The sequence below is a fragment of the Nanorana parkeri genome, unplaced genomic scaffold (assembly GCF_000935625.1).
Source record: "Nanorana parkeri isolate BGI_ZX_2015 unplaced genomic scaffold, ASM93562v1 scaffold420, whole genome shotgun sequence".
NCBI lineage: Eukaryota > Metazoa > Chordata > Amphibia > Anura > Dicroglossidae > Nanorana > Nanorana parkeri.
In genome coordinates, this window is record NW_017306688.1 from 289718 (window position 1) to 312051 (window position 22334).

Here is a 22334-nt window from a genome sequence, read left to right on the forward strand (position 1 = left end):
GGGGGGGCAGGGTCTCTTTAAGTTCCCTTTAACATGTCATTTATTTCTATTCTGAACACACCAAATGTTTCTAATGTTTTTCTGTAAATAGAAAAGGATTGGAAATCTGAATAATATAGAAACTATTAGAACAATATCTCGCCTTTCACGTAGACGGACATGTCCCTGTAAATCCCCTTTTACTGGAATGATGGATGCTTTCATCACACACACTTATCCTCCCAGTTGTGAAGTCTTTCTGTCATGGACACGTTATAGTTCAGCTATAAAACGGTTTAAAGGACTTGTAAACTTAATATGCCATTTACCTTTTATAACGTGAGCATCAAAATACCATTTACAACGATGTATTTACATGTTCACGTGTCTCTGTAAAACTTGGTGTATCTGCAGTGATTTTCTTTTTTTTTTTTTAAAGCTGAACTCCGTGCACAAGGACTTCTATTTAAATCTATTCCCCGAGCAGTGACATCATCACTGTGCTGTACATAGCCTGTGCAGGCAGCAGGGCTGTGGGAGGGACCCAGCAGCCCCACCTACTACAGTAAACTACATTAAGGGGCGGAGACCAGACCAGTCACCCTGCACAAGAAAACAGAGCAGCAGTGACCGGTCTTTATTACAGGAAGTAAAGTTTCACACTAGATCACTGCACAGATCTGGAAGAAATACACAAAGCTCACCGATATTTAAGTAAGAATACATACAGTTCAGCTTGGTGTTCACAAGCCTCACAAAAGACTGCTGAATAGCCATATTGATGGTCACAAATGTGCAGGAAGTATGAAGGGTTACTGCAGACCTGACTCTAGAAGGTTGGGGCCGTATAGATATGGGAAATAAAATTGGTACCATTTGGCTGTTGTGGAGAGCTCAGGGGACCCGTGAAGGAGCGCCGTGCAACGCTTTTTAAAGGCAGTATGTGGCAGTAGGGAGTGATCATGTGCACTAGGGATGCACCGATACCACTTTTTTGGTACAGAGTACGAGTACTTTGCTTTCGGCACCGAGTTTTGATACCAGTGCTTCAGCTGGCTTAGAGCCGGCTTCCTGGGCAATCAAGCCGGCTTCATGTTGTCTGGCCAGCTTGATTGTGCTTAGCCGGGAAACCCGGCTTCCCAGCCAATCAGTATTGAGCCGGCCTCCCAGCCAATCAGGAGACGGGCGTCGAGTAATGACCCGCCTCTTAGCTTTCTGATTGGTCGGGAAACTGGCTTGATGTTGATTGCATGGAGCCGGCTTCCCGGCCAATCAGGGAGGCGGGTCATTACTCACTGTCCAGCTTCCTGATCACACTGGAAGCTGGCTCTATTTCCTCTGACCAGAAGTTTCGGTATCGGGGAAGGTATCGGAGCATTTTGGCGAGTATGAGTACTGGCCCAAAAAACTTGGTATCGGTGCATCCCTAACGTGCATCAATGCTAGAAAACACGTGTGTTAATATGTTCAGTAAGGATAAGCTTTTTTTCTATCCAGAAAAAAAATCCCCTGTGTACTCACTGTTCTGCTGATCTGTGGCATGTATTATCCTGGAAACGTTCATGTGCCTATTTGTCTTATTTTGTTTTAAGTGCATCTTTTTGTCTTAATTTGCTTTTGATTACTGCATTTCGATATTAATATGAAGTCAATACAGAGTTTATGGCATTAGTTAGACATATTTTTATTAGTAAGTCTCAAGCAACCAGAAACTACATTTATCCGGAACCTACCAATCCCCGTGGATGCCGGATAATGGGGAGTTTACTGTATGAACAATTAAAGGCACATTTGGACTCTTTCACCTTTCAGTTTGGCACCTTTTTATATCTGCACATGGAGTCACCTCTGGTTACAAGGGAGGCCTGTCTTGTTTGGGAGCGGCCTTGCCAGTGAGCTTACTTTCTTCCATCCAGACGATTTGAGTGAGCATACGCCACTTCAATGTGTTCCTTTCGCATGATGCCCTAGGGCAGCATGGCAGCTAAGTTGTTGCCATGGGGATATAGGGTTGGTCTTAACCAGGACACTTGGAGGTCAATTTGTAAATCATTTTCCCAGCCATATGCTGGGTGAATGCCGTTCACACGTCTTTCCTACCACTAGATGGAGCTGAGGAGCATAGGAAATTCCTTTTCTCCTCGGCTCCATCTAGTGGCAAGAATCAGTGTCAGCACTCGGCCTGCTTTTGCTGTGGTCTAAGACTTATACATCGGCCCCTTTGAGTTTGATCTTGTTTGGGTTTCCTCCCTCCTTTTTTTTTTCTTTCTACATTCCAAATTCATACTGGTAGTTTAATTGGATTCTTCCCAAACTTGGCTCAGCTTGTGCAATGTGTATGAGTGCGTGAGGGAAGATAGATAGTAAGCTGGAATGTGAACGCTTCATGTGACTGTTTCAAGGACCAGGACACTTAAGACTGATATTTCAGTGGATGATGGCGGAGGGGTAAAGCTGAAACTGTGAAATGACATGAGGCCACCCAGCACGGCCTTCCTCTGCTTTGTTATTTTTTTCATTCACTGCCGTTCGCTCTCATGCTGCTTAAAGGGTATGTCCGGGCATTTTAGATTGTAAGCCCTCAGGGGCAGGGCCCTCCTTACCATCTTGTCCTGTATTGTAATTATAATGTCCTCCTATTGTAAAGCGCTACGCAAACTGTTGGCGCTATATAAATCCTGAATAATAATAAAACACAAAATATGTATTATATTTCTTCAATACATGAACATTTCCCCATGTTCTTCAATATATGAACATTTCCCCATGTTCTTCAATATATGAACATTTCCCCATGTTCTTCAATACATGAACATTTCCCCATGTTCTAACCCTTTAAAGACTCTGCAAGTAGAGAAATATACCTGTTGATCTGCCAGAAATGCACTCGGCAACAACACACAGCCTTTTTGGGGACTGGGCGGTGTCAGCCCTGCCTATTTTTCTTTCCTAAACCACTCAAATTCGCCCCCTATCCTCTTCACAGAAAAAAAAAATACTCATTCTGAAATCCCAAAACAATAGCTAGGAGGGCTAGTTACTCTCCTTCAGATAACACAGGACACCGGACAGATTTTCTGGCAGGATCAACAGGCATATATTTGCACTTATTAAACAGAACGCAATGCTTTTAACGCTGTATTTAACAAAAGGGAGCACTTTTCGTTTGCTTTGAAGCCCAACTCCCCCGCTTGGACCCATTGCTGTATAAGATTCAGTTTGCTGGTGTCTGTTAACCATTGAAGTGCACTTGTCCAAATTAACTTGTGTTCTTAACTTTCATACACACGTGAGCAGCCATCTGAAAGACTATTGGCTGCCTCATAAAGCTCCCAAGGGACTCCGATATGAACACAGTGACTTCAGTATCTTGACGCGTTTCTTCAACATTGGACACGTTGATGGGGGTCACTATTTGCATATTGGAGGTTAGGGTTCCCAGGCAGGTCATCAATCCAGGTGAGTGTACATACAGGCACCTTGGGGTGCTGCGACAGGCCACCCTTGGGTATGGGTACAGGCCACACTTGGGGGGGCCCCCCTACAGTATTCAATTTCATGGTTTATCCCAGTGCAGTGTTCTCCTTCATTTCATTGTTTGGCCTTTAGAGCTCTGTGCTGGACTCCTCAAAGCTCCTGCCTGTTGCCAGTTGGCTTCTGTTCCCTGAGAGTTCTATCAGACATGTCACTTCGATGCCTCCTGATTGGCTGTCTGGAATGTCACATCTTAAAGGGATATTGATCGTTGCAGCCTCGCTCTTGCTCTTTCTATCAGCACAGCTAGTTATAAATCAGAAATTGCACTCAAAAGAAATATTTGTTTAGCACGGAAGCCATAGAATTGTATTAAAGGAAATTGCATGTAACAAGAGTTCCTTTTATTTCTTGTAGAGATGGCGTCCGATGTCTCACCCCTGGGAGTGGCCTCAGGAAACCCAGGTTCCAGCACTCAGGCCGGAGGGTCCATGGCGCAGAGAGGAAACAAGCGCCGCTCTTCTGGGTAAGTGCAGATGTTTGCATGGTGCAGCAATGGCTGTATTTCCAGGTCAGCTTGGCTTGTGCCTCTATTGCAGGGGTAGGCAACCTTGGCACTCCAGCTGTGGTGACACTATAAATCCCATCTTGTCTCTGCCTCTTGGAGTCATGCCTGTGGCTGTCAGGGTCTTGCAAAGACTCATGGGACTTGTAGTTCGTCCACAGCTGGTGCGCCCAGGTTGCCTATAGAACTTAATTTGGCCTTCGGGCCTAGGGCACCCATTGTGCCCTTACTCATTGCAGTTGTGATTTGTCCGGCCGTGCACGCTGAGATTGACGCAGACAGTCGCTTGTGATAGTCCTATATTGTGGGTCCTGGGAGGGGGTATGATGATGCCGACCGTCTTATTGTTTTACTCTTTAAGTTTAATTGTGAATTTTAATTCTCCTCAGGTTGGATTTTGACGATGATGACGACGATGATGATTCCGGACAGAAATTCCTCAGGTAGTTTCCTCATTTTTTCCTATCTAAAGTAAATGGTGGGGTTGACCCCATGCTTATCCATTGACGGTCTAAAGCAGGGGTAGTCAAACTCCGGCCCTTCAGCGGTGGTGCAACTACAAGTCCCATGAGGCATTGCAAGGCTCTGACAGCCACAGGCATGACTCCCTGAAATAGATGCATGATAGGATTTGTGGTGTCACTGCAGCTGGCGTGCCGAGGTGGACTACCTTCTGTCTATGGTATTGTGTAATAGACTTTGACTTACCTGATTCCCGCTCCCTGCAGCCTCTTCCCCTACACCCTGCACAAGAAAACAGAGCAGCAGTGACCGGTCTTTATTACAGGAAGTAAAGTTTCACACTAGATCACTGCACAGATCTGGAAGAAATACACAAAGCTCACCGATATTTAAGTAAGAATACATACAGTTCAGCTTGGTGTTCACAAGCCTCACAAAAGACTGCTGAATAGCCATATTGATGGTCACAAATGTGCAGGAAGTATGAAGGGTTACTGCAGACCTGACTCTAGAAGGTTGGGGCCGTATAGATATGGGAAATAAAATTGGTACCATTTGGCTGTTGTGGAGAGCTCAGGGGACCCGTGAAGGAGCGCCGTGCAACGCTTTTTAAAGGCAGTATGTGGCAGTAGGGAGTGATCATGTGCACTAGGGATGCACCGATACCACTTTTTTGGTACAGAGTACGAGTACTTTGCTTTCGGCACCGAGTTTTGATACCAGTGCTTCAGCTGGCTTAGAGCCGGCTTCCTGGGCAATCAAGCCGGCTTCATGTTGTCTGGCCAGCTTGATTGTGCTTAGCCGGGAAACCCGGCTTCCCAGCCAATCAGTATTGAGCCGGCCTCCCAGCCAATCAGGAGACGGGCGTCGAGTAATGACCCGCCTCTTAGCTTTCTGATTGGTCGGGAAACTGGCTTGATGTTGATTGCATGGAGCCGGCTTCCCGGCCAATCAGGGAGGCGGGTCATTACTCACTGTCCAGCTTCCTGATCACACTGGAAGCTGGCTCTATTTCCTCTGACCAGAAGTTTCGGTATCGGGGAAGGTATCGGAGCATTTTGGCGAGTATGAGTACTGGCCCAAAAAACTTGGTATCGGTGCATCCCTAACGTGCATCAATGCTAGAAAACACGTGTGTTAATATGTTCAGTAAGGATAAGCTTTTTTTCTATCCAGAAAAAAAATCCCCTGTGTACTCACTGTTCTGCTGATCTGTGGCATGTATTATCCTGGAAACGTTCATGTGCCTATTTGTCTTATTTTGTTTTAAGTGCATCTTTTTGTCTTAATTTGCTTTTGATTACTGCATTTCGATATTAATATGAAGTCAATACAGAGTTTATGGCATTAGTTAGACATATTTTTATTAGTAAGTCTCAAGCAACCAGAAACTACATTTATCCGGAACCTACCAATCCCCGTGGATGCCGGATAATGGGGAGTTTACTGTATGAACAATTAAAGGCACATTTGGACTCTTTCACCTTTCAGTTTGGCACCTTTTTATATCTGCACATGGAGTCACCTCTGGTTACAAGGGAGGCCTGTCTTGTTTGGGAGCGGCCTTGCCAGTGAGCTTACTTTCTTCCATCCAGACGATTTGAGTGAGCATACGCCACTTCAATGTGTTCCTTTCGCATGATGCCCTAGGGCAGCATGGCAGCTAAGTTGTTGCCATGGGGATATAGGGTTGGTCTTAACCAGGACACTTGGAGGTCAATTTGTAAATCATTTTCCCAGCCATATGCTGGGTGAATGCCGTTCACACGTCTTTCCTACCACTAGATGGAGCTGAGGAGCATAGGAAATTCCTTTTCTCCTCGGCTCCATCTAGTGGCAAGAATCAGTGTCAGCACTCGGCCTGCTTTTGCTGTGGTCTAAGACTTATACATCGGCCCCTTTGAGTTTGATCTTGTTTGGGTTTCCTCCCTCCTTTTTTTTTTCTTTCTACATTCCAAATTCATACTGGTAGTTTAATTGGATTCTTCCCAAACTTGGCTCAGCTTGTGCAATGTGTATGAGTGCGTGAGGGAAGATAGATAGTAAGCTGGAATGTGAACGCTTCATGTGACTGTTTCAAGGACCAGGACACTTAAGACTGATATTTCAGTGGATGATGGCGGAGGGGTAAAGCTGAAACTGTGAAATGACATGAGGCCACCCAGCACGGCCTTCCTCTGCTTTGTTATTTTTTTCATTCACTGCCGTTCGCTCTCATGCTGCTTAAAGGGTATGTCCGGGCATTTTAGATTGTAAGCCCTCAGGGGCAGGGCCCTCCTTACCATCTTGTCCTGTATTGTAATTATAATGTCCTCCTATTGTAAAGCGCTACGCAAACTGTTGGCGCTATATAAATCCTGAATAATAATAAAACACAAAATATGTATTATATTTCTTCAATACATGAACATTTCCCCATGTTCTTCAATATATGAACATTTCCCCATGTTCTTCAATATATGAACATTTCCCCATGTTCTTCAATACATGAACATTTCCCCATGTTCTAACCCTTTAAAGACTCTGCAAGTAGAGAAATATACCTGTTGATCTGCCAGAAATGCACTCGGCAACAACACACAGCCTTTTTGGGGACTGGGCGGTGTCAGCCCTGCCTATTTTTCTTTCCTAAACCACTCAAATTCGCCCCCTATCCTCTTCACAGAAAAAAAAAATACTCATTCTGAAATCCCAAAACAATAGCTAGGAGGGCTAGTTACTCTCCTTCAGATAACACAGGACACCGGACAGATTTTCTGGCAGGATCAACAGGCATATATTTGCACTTATTAAACAGAACGCAATGCTTTTAACGCTGTATTTAACAAAAGGGAGCACTTTTCGTTTGCTTTGAAGCCCAACTCCCCCGCTTGGACCCATTGCTGTATAAGATTCAGTTTGCTGGTGTCTGTTAACCATTGAAGTGCACTTGTCCAAATTAACTTGTGTTCTTAACTTTCATACACACGTGAGCAGCCATCTGAAAGACTATTGGCTGCCTCATAAAGCTCCCAAGGGACTCCGATATGAACACAGTGACTTCAGTATCTTGACGCGTTTCTTCAACATTGGACACGTTGATGGGGGTCACTATTTGCATATTGGAGGTTAGGGTTCCCAGGCAGGTCATCAATCCAGGTGAGTGTACATACAGGCACCTTGGGGTGCTGCGACAGGCCACCCTTGGGTATGGGTACAGGCCACACTTGGGGGGGCCCCCCTACAGTATTCAATTTCATGGTTTATCCCAGTGCAGTGTTCTCCTTCATTTCATTGTTTGGCCTTTAGAGCTCTGTGCTGGACTCCTCAAAGCTCCTGCCTGTTGCCAGTTGGCTTCTGTTCCCTGAGAGTTCTATCAGACATGTCACTTCGATGCCTCCTGATTGGCTGTCTGGAATGTCACATCTTAAAGGGATATTGATCGTTGCAGCCTCGCTCTTGCTCTTTCTATCAGCACAGCTAGTTATAAATCAGAAATTGCACTCAAAAGAAATATTTGTTTAGCACGGAAGCCATAGAATTGTATTAAAGGAAATTGCATGTAACAAGAGTTCCTTTTATTTCTTGTAGAGATGGCGTCCGATGTCTCACCCCTGGGAGTGGCCTCAGGAAACCCAGGTTCCAGCACTCAGGCCGGAGGGTCCATGGCGCAGAGAGGAAACAAGCGCCGCTCTTCTGGGTAAGTGCAGATGTTTGCATGGTGCAGCAATGGCTGTATTTCCAGGTCAGCTTGGCTTGTGCCTCTATTGCAGGGGTAGGCAACCTTGGCACTCCAGCTGTGGTGACACTATAAATCCCATCTTGTCTCTGCCTCTTGGAGTCATGCCTGTGGCTGTCAGGGTCTTGCAAAGACTCATGGGACTTGTAGTTCGTCCACAGCTGGTGCGCCCAGGTTGCCTATAGAACTTAATTTGGCCTTCGGGCCTAGGGCACCCATTGTGCCCTTACTCATTGCAGTTGTGATTTGTCCGGCCGTGCACGCTGAGATTGACGCAGACAGTCGCTTGTGATAGTCCTATATTGTGGGTCCTGGGAGGGGGTATGATGATGCCGACCGTCTTATTGTTTTACTCTTTAAGTTTAATTGTGAATTTTAATTCTCCTCAGGTTGGATTTTGACGATGATGACGACGATGATGATTCCGGACAGAAATTCCTCAGGTAGTTTCCTCATTTTTTCCTATCTAAAGTAAATGGTGGGGTTGACCCCATGCTTATCCATTGACGGTCTAAAGCAGGGGTAGTCAAACTCCGGCCCTTCAGCGGTGGTGCAACTACAAGTCCCATGAGGCATTGCAAGGCTCTGACAGCCACAGGCATGACTCCCTGAAATAGATGCATGATAGGATTTGTGGTGTCACTGCAGCTGGCGTGCCGAGGTGGACTACCTTCTGTCTATGGTATTGTGTAATAGACTTTGACTTACCTGATTCCCGCTCCCTGCAGCCTCTTCCCCTTTGCTCCGGTGGTCAGAGACCTGCTGACAAATTATCAGTGGTTGATGGGCCTAGAATTATTGTTCTCACTGTGACGTTCGCGGCGATATGTAACATGTGCGGCGTAATGGATGCAATCGCCGTTTCCGCACATAGGCGCACTCGACACATGTTTGTATGTGGGGGCGGGGGACTTTACATTTGTATTACCTTTTTATATGCGACTTCTAGTTTTTTAATATTTTTTATTTTTTTTTGTAACTAATTCTTTTAAACCTTTTTTTTTTTCACTTAGCTTTATTGCTATCACATAGGGGACTAACAAGCCCCCTTTGTGATAGCCAATTTTCAGTGACAGGTCCTCTTTATGGAGACATCTGGGGTCTTTGAGACCCCTAATGTCACCTTGGGACCCCCAGAGAAGCTGATGAAGCAAACACCTGCTTCACCAGCTTCTCTCCGGTTTCTGTACCGGAAAGTGACACTGAATGCAGGAAGTGATGTAGTGATGTAATACACATCACTTCCTGCATTCCGAAGATATTGATTCGTGTATTGATCTCCGGTCGCAGAGCTGCTGTGCTGGTCCCGAGCTCATACCAGGCACAGCGGAGCTCGGGATCGCCAGCAGCGGCTGCAACGGGGGTGGGGGCGCACAACTGCACGCATATTACAAGCGATCGGGCGATTGTATGTAAACAGCCATCGATGTTTACATTCCAAAAACGCCCACCCGCATTCAAGGAGACGCTGTCCGGCTGTTTAATTACAACGGCCGGATAGCGAGTGGTTAAGAGCTTTCAAACAAATTAGGTCCACAGACGCCATCATGTCCAATGCAGAGTTTATAGCAGTTAACCCTTGCGGTGCCAAGGTAGTTCCAACCCCCCCCCACGAAAATGAGCTTTAACCACTTGCTGACCGGGGGTGTTTATACCCCCTTTCTGTCCAGGTCATTTTTCAGTATTCAGCACTGCGGTATTTTGACTGACATTTATTCCGTCATGCAACGCTGCACTGAAATTAATTTTATACCATTTTTTGGGGACAGATAGAGCTTTCTTTTGGTGGTATATAATCACCACTGGGGTTTTTATTTTTTACTATATAATGAAAAAAGTACAGAAAATTTTGGGGGAAAAAACTGTTTTCCCTACGTTATGTTATAAAACAATTATTATTACCCAAATTTGTGGCAAAATATAAAAGACGGGGTCACGTCAGGTAAATAGCCACCAAACATGTCAAGCTTTAAAATTGCGTGAGCCCAAGAACTCGCAAAAACTACCATACCCAAAATTGGCCATAGGCGACGCTTTAAAAGCTTTTACCGCTCATCAGTTTAGTATTATCAGTGGTTGATGGGCCTAGAATTATTGTTCTCACTGTGACGTTCGCGGCGATATGTAACATGTGCGGCGTAATGGATGCAATCGCCGTTTCCGCACATAGGCGCACTCGACACATGTTTGTATGTGGGGGCGGGGGACTTTACATTTGTATTACCTTTTTATATGCGACTTCTAGTTTTTTAATATTTTTTATTTTTTTTTGTAACTAATTCTTTTAAACCTTTTTTTTTTTCACTTAGCTTTATTGCTATCACATAGGGGACTAACAAGCCCCCTTTGTGATAGCCAATTTTCAGTGACAGGTCCTCTTTATGGAGACATCTGGGGTCTTTGAGACCCCTAATGTCACCTTGGGACCCCCAGAGAAGCTGATGAAGCAAACACCTGCTTCACCAGCTTCTCTCCGGTTTCTGTACCGGAAAGTGACACTGAATGCAGGAAGTGATGTAGTGATGTAATACACATCACTTCCTGCATTCCGAAGATATTGATTCGTGTATTGATCTCCGGTCGCAGAGCTGCTGTGCTGGTCCCGAGCTCATACCAGGCACAGCGGAGCTCGGGATCGCCAGCAGCGGCTGCAACGGGGGTGGGGGCGCACAACTGCACGCATATTACAAGCGATCGGGCGATTGTATGTAAACAGCCATCGATGTTTACATTCCAAAAACGCCCACCCGCATTCAAGGAGACGCTGTCCGGCTGTTTAATTACAACGGCCGGATAGCGAGTGGTTAAGAGCTTTCAAACAAATTAGGTCCACAGACGCCATCATGTCCAATGTTCATAGCGGTTAACCCTTGTAGTGCCAGGGGTAGCCCCAATGCAAGGAAAGGTTTTTGTAATCTGGTGAGTTCTCTCAGCCAGAGGATCGTTACTTACGGCAAAAAAATAAAGTGGACATTTCTGATATGACACCGATATGTTTTATCCACGGGTGGCCGAAAGCTCACCGCATGTTACAATCTGTTTGTACAATCTCCTTTCGATCTACCAACAACTATGTAGTGCAAAGGGTCGGTCTGATTGGATACACATTGATTGCATAGAATACGTAGGTCCTTAGATTACATTGCTTTGGTAGATCTAAAGTTGATTGTAACATGTATGGTGACCCTAAAGGTGCCCATTCACTTTACAACCATCGCAAGACCTGAGGGGCGGGCTTGCGATGACTGCAATGCTGAACGGGCAGTGTGCACCGGCCCGTTCGGCATTTGTCTCCCGAGCATGCTGAAAGTCGTACGATTCTCAGCTGGTTTTCTAGCGTGCTCCTTAGACAAAAGACGTGCAACCGTACAGCAGAAACGGTCGCACGTCTTCATTGATCACACTGCACGATTCTCGTACGACCGCGGGATTTCCAGTGCAGTGCGTTTTTGATGCAAAGCGCGTCAAAAACGCACTGCACTGCAGCTAACATACTGACAGCCGCACTCCAGCAAAAAAAAATTTTTTTTTTAACTGGATCGCATCAAAAACGCGGCAAAAACGCACTGCATCAGTAGCAGATCCGGACCTTATTAGGACCTGATATCATGTGAACAGGCCCTAATACTGTATGTCTTACGAACTCGTATGACTTGTGTATTCCAGGTGTGATGACGACCAGCTTCCTAATGACAAGGAGAGGTTTGCAAGGTAAGCTGTGGCCGTGTACACGTTTGATGACTCGCCTGCAGGAGGATCTCACTTGTGTCACTTCCTGCCGGCAGCAGATTGCTGTATGTGGGTGTCTCCCACTCAGATAATTGTCTTGTAATCGGGGTTCGTTTATACGTTTCCTCCTCTACCCCCATATCTAATGTGTTCTACATCTAACAGCGGCCGAGTACAACAGGTAGAAGGCCTGGAACATTAATCGAGACTATGGAACATCTACATCTAAATGTGAGCAGCTTAAAATAGAACTGGGTAGAGTAAGGAAAGGTTATAAGTGTCAGCTTTTTTATGCCAATTGTGTCCCATCAGGGAGATTTCTCTTCACTTCCTGCCCAAAAGGAACTACAGGAAGTGAGAGGAGATCCTCCACAAAGAAAACCCCTAGTGTTCACTAGAACTAGTGTTCCCATTAAAAGATTTCCCATCTCTTCCTGTTCTGGTGACAACACAAAATGTGATTTTCTTTTACTTTCAGTGATAACAGTCACCAGGATAAATAGAGAGGGTGAATCTCCCTAACGGGGACACAGACAACAATAACAACCTGACAGGTTTTCTAATCCCTCTCCACCCCATCCATCCCAAAAAAACATTTTTTGGCTTCAATTTCATTTTAAAGTGGACATTTCAACAGGTCTCCATAAATAAGTTCCTGAGATGTCACAATATACAGCAACCTTTTTTTTCTTTTCAAAGCATCCTTTGAAGTACAGTCTAGTGACTTTGCCTAGAATGAGAATCACTCTGCTGCAGGCAGGAGGAAGCATTTCCGTAGTCTCCTCTTCCCTGTGATCAGAAGTCGTCAGTCTGCTGCAGGCAGGAGGAAGCATTTCCTGAGTCCCCTCCCCTCTGATCAGATGTAATCAGTCTGTTGCAGGCAGGAGGAAGCATTTCCTGAGTCCCCTCCCCTCTCTGATCAGATGTCATCAGTCTGCTGCAGGCAGAAGGAAGCATTTCCTAGGTCTTATCTTTCCCAGTGATCAGATGTCATCAGTCTGCTGCAGGCGGGAGGAAGCATTTCCTGAGTCCCCTCCCCTCTCATCAGAAGTCATCAGTCTGCTGCAGACAGGAGGAAGTATCTCCTTGGTCTCCTCTGTGATCAGAAGTCATCAGTCTGCTGCAGGCGGGAGGAAGCATTTCCTGAGTCCCCTCTCTGATCAGAAGTCGCCAGTCTGCTGCAGGCAGGAGGAAGCATTTCCTTGGTCTCATACTTCCCAGTGATCAGATGTCATCAGTCTGCTGCAGGCAGGAGGGATCATTTCCTGAGTCCCCTCCCCTCTCATCAGAAGTCATCAGTCTGCTGCAGACAGGAGGAAGCATTTCCTAGGTCTCGTCTTTCCCAGTGATCAGAAGTCATCAGTCTGCTGCAGGCAGGAGGGAGCATTTCCTAGGTCTCATCTTTCCCAGTGATCAGAAGTCATCAGTCTGCTGCAGGCAGGAGGGAGCATTTCCTAGGTCTCATCTTTCCCAGTGATCAGAAGTCATCAGTCTGCTGCAGGCAGGAAGAAGTATCTCCTTGGTCTCCTCTGTGATCAGAAGTCATCAGTCTGCTGCAGGCTGGAGGAAGCATTTCCTGAGTCCCCTCTCTGATCAGAAGTCGCCAGTCTGCTGCAGGCTGGAGGAAGCATTTCCTTGGTCCCCTTCCCTCTCTGATCAGAAGTCGCCAGTCTGCTGCAGGCAGGATGAAGCATTTCCTCAGTCTCCTCTTCCCTGTGGTCAGAAGTCATCAGTCTACTTCAGACTGGAGGAAGTGTTTTCTCAGTCTCCTCTCCAAACAAGGTGCTGTCCTGAGATAAGGGCAATGTAGGGGAGAGCACCGAATACCTAGGAATGTTACACGTGTTTTTAATCAGCATGCATCATGCACATAACACGATAGATACATAGATAGATGGATATACAGATTTTTTTGTAATTATCTATTTTCATCACTTCCGTGTAAAAGTTTGTTTCAAAAAAACGTTGTCCCTATTGTTTGTAATAATCTATAAGCATGGAATCAGACATACTTGTTCATAACATATGCAGGCTCTGCTTCCTGCTCAGTAGTGACTGTGCTTCACTACTTCTCTCAGTGCAAGTCTATGGGTCTGGTCCAACCTGATGGAAAACTACAGATTCTATATAAGACCTATTGAGCTTATTGCAATAGTCCTTAAAAGAGAACTATGACCCAACCTTTTATTTTTTGCCATAGTTCTCTTTTAGGGTCACAGGAGGACATAATGCCTGATTGACAGCCGGCTCTGCCTCTTTGGAGCAGGGGCGGGGGGGAAAATCACTGTGGGGAGGCCTGACTCAATCACCGCTCCCTGCAGGGAGAAGATCAGGAATTGAGCAATCAGAGGTATGTGATCGCTCAGTTCTGGATCAATAGAGCCGATGTATTATAGCAGCAGTGTTACAGTGCTGGTGTTCTGTCAAAATGTCCAACTCGTCGAGATCTCCGACTCGTTATGCTGCAGTGTCAGAATCCTTGCCGAGTTTGCCAATTCCCGCCGGTGCGCCTACGTGGCTTCACAATCCTCGCCGTTGCAAAGGCAGCCAATTAGACAGCATCTTCTGCTAACAGATTTCGTGTTATGCCATCGGGTGGGGGCGCAGTAACGCTAATTGGAGAACTTGATACAGCTCATGGGTGGCCACGCATGGTGAACTGACGGGAGTCGGAGAAGTCGACGAGGATTGTGAAGGTGCGCAGTCGCACTAACAGGCGTTGGAGAACTCTACAGGGATTGTGAAGCTGCGCAGGAGCACTGATGGGAATTGGAGAACTCTACAGGGATTCTGACATTGCCACAGCTGGCGCACGTGCTCCAGCGCCATCTGGTTGAAATCAACGAGTTGGCCATTTCTATAGAACCCCGGCTCTAATTATGAGAATGAGTGTATTTCACTCACCCCATAATTCTCTTTTTAAGGAGATAATATAATAGTTGTCAGTCCATTTTATTTTAATTGCTGTGAAAAAATAACTAGCAACTCTAAATTCATATTTTCAATTTACAAACCACTATTTATGAAGGGGTATCTACATAAACGTGTGTTTTATAAAGCATGCTGGGAAGCCCAGCCAAGCCTGCTTGTATATGTCTGACTAATCCAGCGGTTAAAAGAACGGAAGTTTGTCCTCATTCAACAGTCTGATCTCTCATATTCTTTAGGTCTCTAGCATCAGCTGTGAAAAGCTGTGAATCCCATCATGCCTCCGCCTCCTGGAGTCTTGACTGTAGCTGCCAGAGTCTTGCAAGGCCTGGGATTTTAGCCCCCCATCCTTGAAAGGGTTAAATGTTCATCAAGTCTAGGGGGAGTTAAAGATCTATATTTTTCATCCATCCTCCATCAGGCTGCGGTGCTTTCCTCTTCTCCTTGATGCTGTGGCCCCTTGGTGTCATCATGTACAATGCGGGGCCAGCAGCCCTGCATTGTATGCAAAGCAGGCAGGCGTGAGACCGTGGCTGGGAGTGCCTTAAGAAGTCACTCCTAGACTTAACCAGCATTTAACCCTTGCAGTGCATGGGGGGCTCCACCTCAAGGGTTTGATTTTTACTTGGAGCCGGAGTTGGGCTTTAAAATGGAGTTCCACCTAAAGTTGTTTTCTTTACATTTTGGAGGGGTTTGCTCTATCTCTTTTTATAAAAGTTCCACACAGTGTATATTCGGGCAAATGCCGATTGCACGGCTCTTGCGCCACTAGATGGCACTGAGGAGTATAGGAATTCCTATATTCCTCAGCGCCATCTATGGACACTAGTGCTGTGCAAATGAATAAGCCAGGCAGAACTTTTATAAATGAACCCCCAGGTCTTGTCTGTTGTCTGTAACCTCCTATTCGCCATCTTTTCTCTACAAATACCTTGAAAAGGAACTGTGCCTACATGTGTTAGTACATTTTGTGTGCTTGGAGGCAGGGCTTGATCTACTGCCTGATGTTTATTGCTGTCTGCTAGCGCACGCAGCAGATAGATTTCTCTTATCCTTGGCTGTAGGACTTCAGCAAGATGTTTGTTTGGTTCCTCTCTCTGGATCTTATTCTTTATATAGTCCTACGGGGAGTTCACTAGGAGGCCCATGGTCAAAAATAATGCTGGTGTTACTCTGATGGAATATACAGCATAGAGAATGTATTGATGAGCAGGGCTTGAAAAATCCACTCGTCCGCTCGTCTGTGACGAGAGGACGGTGGAGCCCGACGGGCAGCTTCCCGGCCGGCCGTTGTAATTATACGGCCGGCTGGGAGCTTTACATTCAAGCGATCGGGTGTCTCTAGAGACGCTCGATTGCTTGTATTAGCAGCTGTCACTGCCGGTCCCGAGATCCGCTGTGCCCGATGCGGCCGGGACCGGCACGGCTCTGTGACAGGAGATCAAAGGGAGTTCAGTACACGATCTCCCTTTGATCTCCTTTCAGTCCCCGAATGCAGGAAGTGATGTAGATTACATCACTTCCTGCATTCAGTGTCACTCTCCAGCTGCAGAAGCTGATGAAGCCGATCTCTGCTTCATCAGCTTCTCTGGGGGTCCCTAGGTGACATTAGAGGTCTTGGAGACCCCTGATGTCTCCATAAAGAGGACCTGTCATGTAAATTGGCTATTGCATAGGGGGCTTCTTAGCCCCCCATGTAATAGCAATAAAGCTGTGTGTAAAAAAAAAGTAATACTAAAATCAAAGAATTATAAAGAAGCATAAAACAAATAAAAAAATAAAATATTTTTTTAAGTACCCGCCCCCCACATACACACGCAGATATGCGTCGGGTGCCCCTACCTGCGAAAACGACGATTGCGCCTATTGTGCCGCACATGTTAAATATCGCCGCAAACGTCGAAATGAGAGCAATAATTTTAGAGCCATTAATCACTGATGATACTAAACTGATGAGCAGTAAAAGCGTTTTAATCGTCACCTATGGGCGTTTTTTGCGATTTTGCGGGCACATGCAATTTTAAGGCTTGACATGTTTGGTGTCTATTTACTCGCCTTGACCCCGAATTTTATGTTTTACTAAAAATATGGGTAAGAATAAATGTTTTATAACATAACATAGGGAAGCTTTTTTTTACATTTATGGTACTTTTTTCATTATATAGTTTAAAAAAAATAACACCCCCCCTAGTGGTGATTATATACCTCCAAAAGAAAGCTCTATCTGTCCCCTAAAAATGTTAACATAAATTGCAAGGCTATAGTCTGGTCATGCTGACTGGTGACATTTTTGACTGACTGGTGAGACACAATCACATTTTTCAAGCCCTGTTGATGAGAGAGGGGAGAAACTTCATAGCAAGCAGTTCCCTGGCTGGCATAGCAAGATGAGAAGTGTTGAGAAATCGATCCACAGAGTCCGTGGACGGCAATAAAGACCCAGTCAGGAACTCTGACTCATACCGCACAGAACATAAAAATAGGCAGTAGATGGTCTATGCCAAATCCAGCTGATTTGTGGTCGTTTGCAGTGTCTGTAGGTACCATTTGATGGCAAAACACTCGTGCAGGAATCCGTCGTCTGGCATCAATCACTGTCACCAGAGCAGTCAGTGTTAAATTTGGCAGGCAGGCAAGCAAGCCACGTGAATCCATTATCAATGTCATTAGGACAGTATGTGAGCACACATCTCTGGATGAAGGCTGGTTTTAGTAGTGCCGTTGGCAGGCAGAAGACTTAAATGAGTTTTCTTTAGCGTTCATTGAAGAACGCCGGAATTCAATGACTGTTGGGTTATACTGACGCCTACAGGAGAATCTGAACACGGGCAAAAAAAAGAAACAGGGCCAGTCTGGTATAGGCCCTCCATTTCTTGTTGTTCATTAAGGGACACAGATCTCACTTCTAGGCTGTCTTGCTTTGCTGACAAACTTCATAGAATCCCATCGCACTCCTGACCGGATGTGCTGGTGACAATTTTTTTAATTTGTACCTGCTTTGCCGACATAGACCTTTGCCCAATAATTGATTCCCATCTCCTGCATGCCAAAGGTTATTGTCAGAAGATCGATCAGTATTACACATTTCTCAGACAGGAAACATGAATCTGTTAGTATAAAATCAGTAATGGAAGGGCAGGGAATCTGTAAAATTCGACAGGCAGTAGTCCTAACCTGGATAATAGGGATGGATCCTTATCAGCAGTGCAGGCAGAACTTTACAAGCCGACTTTTATTCTGGAACAAAATACTGCAGACGTCTCCTGTGGTTAGAGAAGTAGAAGGAGGCGTCTGCTGGACTTCCTTCGTATTTGTTTAGCTTGCTTCCTGATGACTTATCTTTTTACAGCTTTAGTTTGACATTCAAGCTCAAGTGCATCCATGGCGTGACATCACCACAGCACTAACCTTTTTGTGATTGGTTGCTGTGTTTCTTTCCATTATTTGAAGTTGTTTTTTGATGGCAGTTGGGTTTATGTCATCATAAAGGGAACCTTTTTGTCCTGAAAATGTAGTTTTAAAAAAAAGATGTTTCCCGACATTATTGTTCCCCTAATATCCTTTTTTTTTTTCTATAGAATATTTGGCCAGTCATGAGGATGTTTATCTTGTATGGTGATGTAAATCTGTACTCTGCTTAGAAATTCTGTTGTGTAATATCATGTGTTCGGACCATCCAGATGCCTGTGACGAGGCTGTTTTTGTTATTTTCCAGTAAGAAGCATTCTCTTAGTATTAAATTGCAGCACTTGCAACATCAGTAGCGAACTTAGACTGGGAAGTGTTCTCTTTTATACGTATGCTGTCGGTCAGAGGTAAGCAAACTCAGGCACTCCAGCTGTGGTACAACTACAAATCCCATTAGGTTTTGCAAGACTCTTACAGCCGCAGGCATGACAGATGCATGAAGGGATTTGTAGTTTTACCACACATGGAGGGCCGGAGTTTGGCTACCCCAGCTGTAGGGTTTTTTTTCTGGTTTTTTTAAAGATGCTTTTTATTGGTGTTATCAAATGTTATATAAATTAACACCAAAAAAAAAACGAGTCAACATAACCCAGGAACAATTGTCATACAACATACAAGCTTACAGACTCCAGAGCAGAGGAGAGAATCCACAGGTATATTAGAGATGTATTCTCAGACATAGCAATTGACTGCAGTACACTTTATGGAATGTGGGAGAGGACCAAGAACTCCAGTTTAACACAAGGCAGTTGGTGCATTGAAATGAAATCTACAGTTGTATTAGAAAAAGAGAGCCAGGGGTCCCAAATGCGAGCAAAACGTAGCGGGTTCCCCCGCTGCTCATATGTAGTTTTATAGAGGGGCAATGCTTGATCAACCAATCACTTCCAGTTGCCCAGGGAGGGAACCTTAGGGCTACCCCAGACTAGCAGAATGGCCTTTCTGGCATAAAATAAAAGCAGGCGGAGTGGTGTCTGAGCTCCCATAGCTAATGGCAGCTCACCAAACAAACTCGGGAGGAAAAACGCAAGGTTGTCAGCTGTAGGTTATTGTCATTTCAGTAACGTAAATAGGTTAGCCCACCAAAACTGAGATATTAGCTCGGAAATCCATGCTGGTGGCTTAAAGCAGAGCTCCAAACGCATCACCTTTTGTACAGTAATGTCCCATTGTTGAACGGCATTTTGGAACAGAAAAGGCCCTTCCCCAAGCTGTTATCATAAGGTTAGAAAAGCACAGTTGTCTTAAATATCTTTGTGTGCTGTAACATTAACAGTACCTTTCACTGGAAATGCCTAAACTCAATATTTGAAGGACTGCCCACATAATGCTGGCCATGAAGTAAAGATGTGACGGTCAGGTGTCCACAAACGTTTGGCCATACTGCAGAACTGGATAAGTCCCAGGTAGCCAATGTTTCTTACAATTACAGCTGGCTCCTAACTATTTTCTAGGTTTTTGAGGTTTTCTCTAGTTGTGGTCAATGGAGTTTGCTCCTAATGAACAAAACAACACATTCTGACTCCTGGATTAGACCAACTGGCTCTTGAATTCCATATTCATTTGTCCACCACCGTCATACGGTATGGCTTAGGTCATTGGGTTAGATAGGTTGAGCTAGTGTTGTGTTTCTTTATTTTTTTGTAAGTAAACTTGTCCTTTAAGGAAGTCCATTCCAATTTCCATTCATCTGATCTTGTTTAGAGGTATATGTTCTTATTCTGCAGGCAATTACATGGAATTCAGGGTATGAATAGGGTAAATTGAGTGAACCTTCTGACTTTAGAATGTTTGCTGTGTTTACTGGAAAGCATTAATAGCTCGCAGAAAGCTTTCTCCTCTTGTCCAGAATAACTCATAACAGCAAGCCTACTAAAGCAACTACTAGGCTGTCTGCTTCAGACAGGTATACTAAGGATGGAGGGATGCCTTTCATCTGTTGATGGCAGATTGCATGGCACTCAGGTTGTATGACCTAAAACCAATGCGTTGGGTTTCTCGTCCAACAGCAGCTCCACATTGTGTACGGCAGGGTCAGCAGAGTCTTCAACCAACTTCCACTGAAGAGTCTGCTGACATCGGTGCATGGTCAATAGGGCTTGAAACCTTGGACCAGAGACTCTGCCTTTCCTAATGCCTGCTTGTGTTGTTGAAGCAGACCGAACTTGACAGTTTCGGACAACTTGACAAGTCCTCTTTAATTTGTATGGATAATGTATGTTAAGCTGGCGATAATCACATAACTATTAAAAGTAATTAAAAAAATGGAAAAATTCCTCTTTACTATGCGAGCAGTACATTGAGGTAATCCAGCACTTCTTGCAGATGTCCTCTCAGCTGAGCTGGTTGGTTTTGTTTCCAGGTCAGATGATGAGCAGAGTTCAGCGGATAAGGAAAGACTTGCAAGGTAGGAGCAGGAGCATTGCAAGCAGCACCGGTTGATGCTTCCATCTTTCTTTCTGTCCTGCCCTTTATCACAGCCTGTATGCGAGACTCAGCAGCTTAATACACTAAACGGCATGTATGGTGCGAATGAACTTGGCTATAACCTCTTTCTGATCATTTTTAATCTGCCTGTAAGTAACCACAGCTCTGAATCGAACCGAGCTAAAACTGTTGCTTATCATGCAAAACCTACCTGCCGAATTCAGCCATTTTTGTGGGAGCTGCTTAAAGGTAATCTGTGTATCAGTCATGCAGTTTCCTTTAAATGTCTCCCGCAACTTCACTGCTCCATTGAAATGAAATACTAGGTATTGTATTGAAAAAGCCAGCAGGTTTTGGCGGGTTCATACATATACCCCCTTCATCAGGGAATACTAAGGGAGAACTTGTATTAGGACTGTGATGACTTGAAATTGGACCAATTTGTCCAGTGTGTGCAAAGAGCTGGACAAAATGGTATCTGATTTCAAGCCATCGCAGTCCTGAGACATGGTCTCTCTTCCTAAGCCCTGATTAAGGGGGTATTGGAATGAGCCCCCGAAACACGCTGGCTATTCTATACTGTCCCTATAACCTTACATTGAATGTATCTGGACTATTAAAGGGAGTGTGGCTCTTCAATTCACAATAATGCAGTTTGACACTACAAACCAAGGAGATGGAGGAGATCTCTCCATCTGGAATGTAGAAGCTGCCTGTCTGGTAGTGAAGCACAGAAAAGAGGTGCTCCAGGTACCTCCTATTGGAGACTGTGCGCCTTTGTGCTGCCTAACCATAACCAATTGAGCTGCTTACAAATCAAGTTGGTTCTATCATAAAGGATAGCAAGAGACTCCTTCCAGCGCCTCTGAGGGATTTCAGATTCTCAGGATTTGTCTGGTAGTCAGATCACCTACACAGACTCTTTCACATCCTAATTGGGCAGCCACACCACTAGGACAAACCTGTGCCGGTCCTGGGCTTTTATTCCACTTCTTTGCAGTACCAGAATATAATGGCCAGCAAGGGAGATTCCTCCATCACACTGTTTAGCATGGATAGGGAACCAAACTGTGTTTTTTCAGCCCCGTGGGCTTTTTTTTTCTTTTTCCTGTGTAGCCGCTGTAAAATGAGTTACTAGAGCAACTAATCTCTGGCTGAATGCAGTTACTGCTTTCTAGTGCAACATAATCCTCCTCTATAGACCTAAATACACAACTTTCCATGACTGTACTGTATTGCTGACAATGCATTTCCAGTGTGCCGGCTGGGCCACCGCCTATACTATGTCTGGGGCTGATAATCTCCTCTTCTCAATAACAAGTCGCATTCTGACTTTGTGGATTCATATTTAAAGCAAAACTCCACCTCAAATATATGTGTTCCCTTGTAAATTGGGATAGTTCGTGCTAAGGCTTTAAAGGGAACATGTATGGTTTTGTATTTATGTTCTAAATTTCTTTTACTTTTTTAATAGGCAATATTGCATGAAGAGCATTTTAGTTTCAGCCAACATTGGTGCTCTCGGCTTTATTTGCTAGCCAATCCATTTACAGAGCTCCAGCTGACATTTCCTTACACAAGAAA

At 44.9% G+C, this 22334-nt stretch overlaps 1 protein-coding gene and 1 long non-coding RNA gene across 2 annotated transcripts in view; both read left to right on the top strand.

Moving 5' to 3' along the window:
• The window catches only part of LOC108789809, a 20257-nt gene extending 15794 nt beyond the window's left edge, over positions 1–4463 (top strand). The window contains exons 2-3 of the long non-coding RNA XR_001941416.1: positions 3871–3979; positions 4408–4463. This is a non-coding gene — a long non-coding RNA (uncharacterized LOC108789809). The remainder of the gene's footprint in view (positions 1–3870; positions 3980–4407) is intronic.
• Positions 4464–8052: 3589 nt separating this feature from the next.
• ARNT (aryl hydrocarbon receptor nuclear translocator) overlaps positions 8053–22334 on the top strand; it is a 46234-nt gene continuing 31952 nt past the window's right edge. The window contains exons 1-3 of the mRNA XM_018559911.1: positions 8053–8159; positions 8588–8641; positions 11865–11909. Coding sequence (XP_018415413.1) covers positions 8053–8159; positions 8588–8641; positions 11865–11909 — 206 coding nt within the window. The remainder of the gene's footprint in view (positions 8160–8587; positions 8642–11864; positions 11910–22334) is intronic.